Genomic DNA, 8,833 nt, shown 5'->3' with positions numbered 1-8,833 from the left:
GAAAGACTCTCACGTCTCGGTGACCTGAACAGGACACAATGTGCAGTATCTTACGCTTGTCCATATTAAATTTCATCCACCATTGTCCTATCAACTTACATATTTTGAATGACCTAATTCTAATGAAAATATTCTCCAACAAAAATGACAACTTGTATTTATATAGCACATTTAATTAAAAGAAAAACAAGTCACAACATGCTTCTCAGAGGAGGCAGCATGCACCTAACCTTTGTAGGAAGGTTGGAAGAGATGTGTTTTGGCAAGGCTTTTAAATGTGAGTAGGGAGGTAGAGAAGTGGAGGGCTTTGGGGAGAAAGTTCCAAGGAGTAGGGCCAAGGCAGCTGAAAGCTGTCACCGAAAGAGAAGCAAAAGGAGACGGTGGAATGTATAGACCAGAATCAGTGGACTGCAGGATTTGAAAGGGGATGTAAGGCTGGAGAAGATTGTGGAGGTAAGGAGAGCTTCTGGAGCGATTTGTATAGGAGGACAAGGATTTTAAATTTGATCTGTTTGTAGAGATTTGCGCATGTCTAGTCTTCAAATAATCAGGATCGAGTGCAAACCAATATGGAGGTATATTGTGTTTAATCGGAGTTTAGCTCGGAATATAACATATTAGTTATACAGCAAAAACATACGACCATGACAAGGACCCGATCTGACAGACAGCTGACATGCACGAAAAACTCTTCTTAGTCATTCTCCTTGTCTCATGTGTCTCTCTCTCTCTCTCTCTTCTTTTTGAACTACCCAAGAGTGTTAGACTAGGGTCAGCATGGGTCCACTCTCAGAAGAGTGTTAGACCATTGATCCACTCTTGGGAACCTTCCGCTCCACTGTTTGAGCTAAGGGCTCTCTAGATCTTCCTTTTATTCTTTTTAGGGATGGGCCTGGGGTAGAAAATGGACAGGACCATTTAACCTATGGAGGTTCCCCTTAAAACTAGGTGCCCAATGGCATGTCGAGTTCTTTGTCTAAACTTACAGATGAAGACCCTCCCTCAAGGTGTCCTATGTTTTCCCTTCACGTCTTTCTTCTTTATACATTTTGAAGACCGATCGTTCTGGATCCCTTTTATCTTGTCCGGCCCTGTCCTCCCTGGTGTACCAGGCACAACCTTGGGCCATTAAATCAGAGGCCCCAAGCTAGAGCTGTCTGCTCAACCAGCTGCTATCCAAACTATCTTCCCTTAATCTAACAGACCGTTCCATCCTGAGATGATACCTTAACTCCTTCTATTTCATGTCCTTTATACTAATTAACTTTCATATATCTTCACAAGCAGTTCTGTTAAACAAATTCTAATTCCTACCTTGGCATTATAATATGGTTATTAGTAATAATGGAAGAAACATAGGTTGGACCTTCATTGGCCAAATTAAAGATACATTAACCAAAGTCAAAATCCTAACTTACAAACAACACACAGCTAGCCTGGGAAGCAAGGCCATGCTGTGAGCCCCTGTGTGGAATGTTATGCATCATCTAATCTAACTCACTAAAAACACTTTGTCTCAACCTCTAATACAAGTTTTCCAGGAAACCAAAACTTACGCAGTTCCAGTAAAACACAACTTATACATTAACCCCTTACTTGTCCAGAGCTCTAATACAATCATTTAAACTCTATTATTCACGTCACAATTCCATTCGCATAACCATATATATTTTAGTTACCTAGGTACCCCAATTTCTAACATGTTGGAGGACAGGAAGCCAATGTAGGTCAGAGAAGATGGGGTGGATAGGCAGTGGAGTTCCAAGTGATTTTGAGCTTGTGGAGACTAGCCAGCAGAATGTTGGAGAAGTCAAGTCCAGATGGGACAAAGGCGTGGTTAAGGTTTTGGCAGCGACGGGAGGGACGGAGGTGGAAGTAAGCAGTCTTGGTAGTGGGAGGGATATGGAGTTTGAAGTTGAGCTTTGGGTTAAACAGAATGCCAACATTGTGTGCAGTCAGGTTCCGGCAAGGAAGCAACCAGGTAATGGAATGGGATCAATGTCAAGGATACAGAGTTTATGACGGGGCCAAAAATAATGTATTTGCTCCTTTGTGATGAATTGTAGGAAATTCTGGCTCATTCATGAATTAATGTCAGACAGGCAGACAGGCTGACATCACAGAAATGGCTATGGCAATGAGATTGTGGTGGAAAGGTATAGATGGTTGCTGGCAGCATTTTTTGGAAGATAGCCATATGTTTTTGCATGATGTCAGCAAGAGGCACCATGTAGATGAGGAAGAGGAGAAAACCAAGGATGGATCCTTGGGGAATCCCGAAGGTGGTTGTACAAAGATTGGTGAAACTACTCGTGGAGATGCTCTGGCTATGTTGGGACAGGTAGGAGTGGACCCACATAAAGGCAGTCCAACTGAGATGGATCATAGGGGATATGGAGTGGAAGAGGACAGTTGTGTTGAATGCTGAAGAAAGGTCAAAGTGGATGATGAGAGTGTCACATTTGAGGATATTTTGACCAGTTTTCCACAAAGAGAGCTATTTTAATGTGTTTTAAAAGCAAAGTATATTATTACAAGTGGGAAAAAAAAGGGAGGCCGAGATGGAAAATACTTAAAATGCTAATGAGCTAGCCTTGCTGTAGTATGCTCAGACTGTAATTAATAAGCAATTTGGTGTTTTGTCTCCATAATTGATAAATACCTCACAACCACTGTACTGAAAGGTTTATGGTCTCTTTCTGACTGTGTGTAGTGTTTTCTGCAATGTTGATGGAAGAATCTATATGTTATTGAATTCACTTGTGGGTAGGGTTGCGAAGGGGTGGAAAGTTTCCAGTAAATTTCCAGAAATTTTCCATGGGAAGTTTAGCTTGGGAATTTTGCCCAAAAAAGCACATGCTAGCATAATATTGTTTTTTTTTGTATTTCTTTCATTTTTTCCCCCACAGGTCCTCTCTTAAAATTACTAACAGAGATGGAATCTTAATTATTAAGGAATTTCTTAATCAATATATGTTTATCTTCTTACTTGGCTTGTTTTAATCATTACAAGTTTTGCGTGTGACTGTGAACAAATGTGTCCTGATTGGTTGGATGAGCGATTAGCTCCCTCTATTGGTGATGTAGCATCGTGCGTGCACAGGTCATGCTTCCATCACATGGAGCATCAGGAAAAATTTACTCACCCTGTTGCAATCATGCTGATCGACCGCAGTTCGACACAGAGATGAATGCCCTTTATTTCTCTGCATAGAACAATGCCACGTTTACCATCAGATGTGTGGAAACATTTTACCCCAGGCATTAAAGATGGAAAGACTGTGTACATGTGCAAACACTGTATAAAGCCATATGTAAAGAATGCCACAAAGATGCAGCAGCATTTATCCAAATGCTACAACTTCACTCAAAGCTCACAGCAGTCAGCCCCGAGTTCCTCTGCTTCCATTCAAGAAGATGATGGTTCACATTCAGCATCAGGCTCCTGATCATCAGCAACTCCTGGCCCACTTGGAAGGTTCTTTGATACAATGGATAACCATAGCCAGAAGAATGCAGATGAGTGCCTTGCTCGAGCTGTATATGCGACAGGCTCACCCCTCATGCTCACAGCCAATGTGTACTGGAAGAGATTTTTCAATGTTATTCGCCCTGCATACTGTCCTCCCACCAGACATGCTTTGTCTACTTATTTGCTGGAGGCTGAGTATAAGAGTCCAAGGAAAGCTCAAAGAAACGATAGAGATGGCAGACTGTGTTGCAGTTATCTCAGATGGGTGGTCAAATGTACGAGGGGAGGGCATCATAAACTACATCGTCTCCACTCCTCTCCCAGTGTTCTTCAAGAGCAGAGACATGAAGGACAAGAGACACACAGGCACATACATTGCTGATGAGCTGAAAGCGGTCATCAACGATCTTGGATCACAAAAGATCTTTGCAGTAGTTACTGACAGTGCTGCGAATATGAAGGCTGCTTGGGCTCAAGTGGAGGAGGCCTACCCTCATATTACATCTATTGGGTGCGCAGCTCATGGGCTTAACCTGCTCCTCAAGGATATCATGGGTTTGAGAACCATGGAAACACTGTACAAGAGAGCCAAGCAAGTTGTTAAGTATGTCAGGGGAAAACAGGTAGTTGCAGCAACCCACAACTCCAAGCAAACGACAAAGAACAAGAACACCACACTGAAGCTGCCCAGCAACACTAGATGGGGTGGCGTTGTCATAATGTACAGCAGCCTTCTGGAGGGTAAGGAGTTGCTGCAAGAAATGGCAATATCCCAGTCTGGGGTTATGGAAACCAACATCAAGAAAATACTGCTGGATGATGTGTTTTGGGAGAGTGGTTAGCAGCCTTAAACTACTCTCACCAGTAGCATCTGCAATTGCTCAGATTGAAGAAGATGACGCTGTCTTGTCAGATGTTCTCAGGCTTTTTGCTGATTAAAAGAACAAATCAGCATTGCCCTACCCACATCCCCGCTGCTCAAAGCAGAGGAGAAGGCAATTGTTCAATTCATACAGACGTGTCAAGAATTTTACAGGCTAAATACGCTGACGCTCTTTTTATTTTATTTTAGATGGGTCTTTTTTGTGGGGGTTCAATAAAGTTCCAAATTATAACCTAAATAAAGTTTTGAAAGCCTGTTTTTATTTGTATGGAACAGTATGTCTATTTTGATGACAACGATAATAAGGGTCAGAGACAAAAACCATCAGTGTGCAAAAAAACTCAAAATTCCCATAAATTCCCCAAATTCCCATGGGAAGTTTCCTCTTTTAAAAATTCCCAGAATTTTGCAACCCTACTTGTGGGTGGTCCTGCCCATAGTCCCAGTAGGAACTCTGCTTCTTTGTTATAGTGGTGCAGTGACATATAGTTTTCACTGTAATGCTACTTTTTAAACCAGATACAGCAAGTCCTTTTCAATCCATTCTCTTTCTGTTTGTTTCCACAGCCCTCACGCTGTATCTGTGCTTTTCTGCTGAAGACTTTTGCTCTTTCAGGCAGTTAGGATATAGATAGTTCTTCCCTGATTTTCCCCAACAGTCCTTACTGATCCTTTCTCTGATCATGAGGTGCTTTTCTACTAACAACTGTTCCAATGTGAATTATTCATTTTTATGTTGTCCAACATACACTTAATTCTGGAAGACAGATCACAGACACACTCATTTATTGTTTTTACGTTGTGCAGGGAGGAAAAAAGTAAATTTTTAAAAATTATCAAATCTACTTTTGAGTGCAATGGTTAGGCTAGGCACTGCAGTAAATAAATGGTCATCGGCATTTATATTCAACTCTGCAAGGACCCAATGGCTGTTGGGTTCCGACTAAATGAAGCGGACTCTGAAAAGAGAGAAAGAAAATCTGCAATCAACGTCACATTTCAATGAATGCAACAGGAAGTGTTGCACGTTATCATGGTGTGATGCACTTTTTACAGATGCGACACAAATATAACTAATAAAAGCTACAATTGATAGAATATAATTACAAATGCAACAGAAACCTGGATTCTACATAGTGTGTTTGAGACATGCGGCATGTTAGCTCTTACTGTACCAGCATTTCCAGAATGGCTGTTTAAAAAATAATCAACTAATACACTATCAGGCTGAAGAATCATCTGATATTATGATGATACGGAGAAGCCAGAAGTAGCTTTAATTTTACTATTATTAGATCAGCATTATGCTCTCGGGTCAGGCATACATGGTTAGATGCAACGTACAGCTTCTTGTACTCTACTCCAACAATGGGCATCAGCTGAAACCTCAGAAGAGCACCCTATACTGCACCAGACACTCTTCCATTTCCTACATCCGCCATCCTGTGGCCTCTCCAGCGAGGAAGCCAATTGGTGCCAGTTATGGACTGGTTTTGGAGATGGTGGTGGATTTAAAAGAAAAACTGAAACTGTGTGCATGCACACATGCGAAGATGGTCCACGTGCACGATCAGAATGTATTTCAGATGTTATCTTTTTCAGACTATAAGCTGGCTGACCAGGTTTTCTACTGCCTTAGCTACAACTGCTTTCATTGGTTGTATGATTATCACCAGTGGATCATCAAATTTTAAATTAGAGCTGTCATCAACCCCTCCTCCTTCTCAGCAAAACACACCCATTCCTATCAAAAAATAGTTGACATATTCCTGAGCTTTCAAATCAACACACATGTGGCTTGCATGCCACTTACAGTATATTGCTTTTACCTCTTTTGGGACAGGATCCAACAGAGTAAACTCATACTTGTAAAGTATAAGAGCAGCAAACATTTGAATCTCCAGCAGTGCAAACCATCTAGGAGGAAACAAAACAGCTGTTTGAAGAGGAAGCCAGTCTCAAAGCAACACCATTAGACTCTAATTATCAATTATATTTGGCCAACAATCAGCTTAATGAAGCTTTATTTGTATTTCCTTCTATCTCTTGTAAAGAGCTCTAAGGCAGTAAGTACTGTGATTTTATTACTACAGCTCATGGTTAGATGAACTTCTTGGAAGTCAAAGCAGCTGGCATAATCTTTGCTCATTTATGGCATTTATAGGTTGCAACTTTTCTTCAATCTCCAGTAAGTTTACATATTCGTGCACAAATCCCTGATACTATGCACAATCTTTTAAGGCAAATGCTTCAGTCTATCAGGGGAAAAAAACAGCCACGAAGAGCTATGCAGGGCAACAGCTGTATGTGAGAGAGTCAGCAGTGATGGGGTATTGGAGGAATAAAGAGAGGTACATCCATCAAGGGTGCAGGGTGGCCCGTGTCCATATAAATTCAGCAGCAGCATCCAGTGCCTCTCAAACTCTTTTTTTTCCGTATCAACATGAAATCAAAGCACTGGGCTCTTGGTTCCTTTAAATTTTCAGCAAGGGGAAAATCCAAAATGGAGGCTCAAACCAACTTCACAAAACCTTGAGTGATTTGATTGGAACAGCTTCTCCTTTCTTTGGTGTATTTTTCTGACAGCTCATGTTGATTCATTGATTTCATATGTCCTTAGTAGTTCCTAGCCAGGTTGTTTTCTTTTGATTCTTATATTCCCTAAGTACCGAGTTCAAATTTGTTGGTGTTTCATGAATATAAAACCTGAGCCACAATTGTGTTGCATTAGGTGTCATACCTGACAGGAAGTGTGGTGCACGAAGTGAAATGCACGAGGTACAAGACAGGAAGTGTGATGCCTCACGTTTGACTGACAGGAAATGTGTACCAACAGGAAATATGTACTGTTTTCATTATATTAACTAGCAAATCTCGTAGGGTGTTGCCCATGGTGAGTCAGAGATACACTGTTTAATAACCAGGAGTTATGACATTTTTAATATATAATGTATACTTGGGGCTACTGATTTACAATGGCTGAATAAGTCAAATTCTGTTTTTATTACATGGTATTCTGGCATGTTTATCAATATTTTGAGGTGCTAAGTAAATTTAATTTGGACCGATTTAGTCCAGTTCCTGGTGAGCACATTTCCACAGTACAGAACTATCTTCATATTCAGAACCAACAGTTATTAATTCTGCAGTATTACTCAAAGGCCTTTGGAGTTATGTGAAATGAAAGTGTCCCTTTGATGTGGCAAACCAGACTCTTCAATTAAAAGTGCTTTTTTTCTCGAGTCCTGATCTACACATGACAGATTCTATCATTAAAAAAGTCAAGCACAATGACTCGCAAACACAGTACAAGATCATGGCCCAACCCCCACCCCCAGAGTCTGCAGCATTAGTCTAGCAGCCTTATCTATAGATGTATTGGCTAAAATGTTAAATTTAACATTGCCACGGCTAATAAACAGATGATACTGAGCCAGTTTCTTACCTTCCTGGACACTGATATCTGCCTCCTCCAAATGCCATGAAGCCATCCAAAAAAACATGTTTTTCTATGTCTGCCTTCTTCCATCGGTCCTGTAGGAAGACAACATTTTTCGACATCAGTGCTGTGGAAATAAAATAAAACAAAACGCAATACCAAACTGGGGAAGGAAAGTGGGAGAAATTGTAAATAACACTTAAAAAATGGATCAAATATAGGAGTTGGATCGATTAGGAAGTTGGACTAGCAAATGGCATTTATGTAAATAAATGCAAAACTGAATGACATTGAGAAAGGGGAATAAACCAGTGGGAATATAAGTAAAATTATAGACCACAGGACAATAAACAGGAGAGGGGATTTAGGGGTATTGGTGGATAGTTCGCTGAAACCATTAGCACAGTTGCAGTAACAGTAAAGAAAGTAAACAAGATCTTAAGCAGAAGAATAGGGCACAAGTCCCAGGAAATGATAATTAAATGGTATAAAGCACTCTGAGTATTGTACACAGTTCTGGTCACTACTACAGTGGAAACATCCTGGCATTGGAAAAGGCAAAGTTCATTCCTTGAATTGGGCACTTGAGCTGCAAGGAGAGGTTGTGGAAACTGGTTACACTGGAGAAAAGATTTAGTGGCAATCTTACTCAGGTATGCAATCCTAAGAGGTATCAATAAATTAATAGTATTTGACATAACAAACTCTACAAAAAAAGGTATGGTATCAAGCTTGGAGGTGAACAGCCAATATAGATTTAACTTCACTTCAACATAAAGAAAGATAGTACCTCTAATTTACATTTAGAAGTAATCGGGTAAAGGAAAGAGATGCCAGGATCTTGGTTGGGTTGCTAGGCTAAATATGATGCCAAGGTCCATAGGCAATGTAGTTGAGAAGAGAGGAAAAACAACAAAAGGAGACAAATCTTAATGGATCATATCTGACAGTACATTGGGAGGAGATACCAGGATGTACAGCATACTCACACTAGGCAAACTAAGAAGGGAACGGAGAAGATACAAGATGTGGCAGAGCT

General features: G+C 40.6%; 1 protein-coding gene across 1 annotated transcript in view; it reads right to left on the bottom strand.

Annotated features, from left to right (window-relative positions):
- Nucleotides 1–570: 570 nt before the first annotated feature.
- cyp39a1 (cytochrome P450, family 39, subfamily A, polypeptide 1) overlaps nt 571–8,833 on the bottom strand; it is a 62,417-nt gene continuing 54,154 nt past the window's right edge. The window contains exons 10-12 of the mRNA XM_085997079.1: nt 7,801–7,889; nt 6,185–6,272; nt 571–5,314 (exon numbers count right to left, since the gene is read on the bottom strand). Of these exons, the coding sequence (XP_085853205.1) occupies nt 5,246–5,314; nt 6,185–6,272; nt 7,801–7,889 (246 nt within the window). The 3' untranslated portion in view covers nt 571–5,245. The remainder of the gene's footprint in view (nt 5,315–6,184; nt 6,273–7,800; nt 7,890–8,833) is intronic.

The sequence above is a fragment of the Somniosus microcephalus genome, chromosome 9 (assembly GCF_052327205.1).
Source record: "Somniosus microcephalus isolate GS21.2 chromosome 9, FLI_Smic_1.0, whole genome shotgun sequence".
Lineage (NCBI taxonomy): Eukaryota > Metazoa > Chordata > Chondrichthyes > Squaliformes > Somniosidae > Somniosus > Somniosus microcephalus.
Note: the sequence above shows the minus strand (reverse complement) of the source record. Positions and strands in the feature narration are given on the sequence as shown.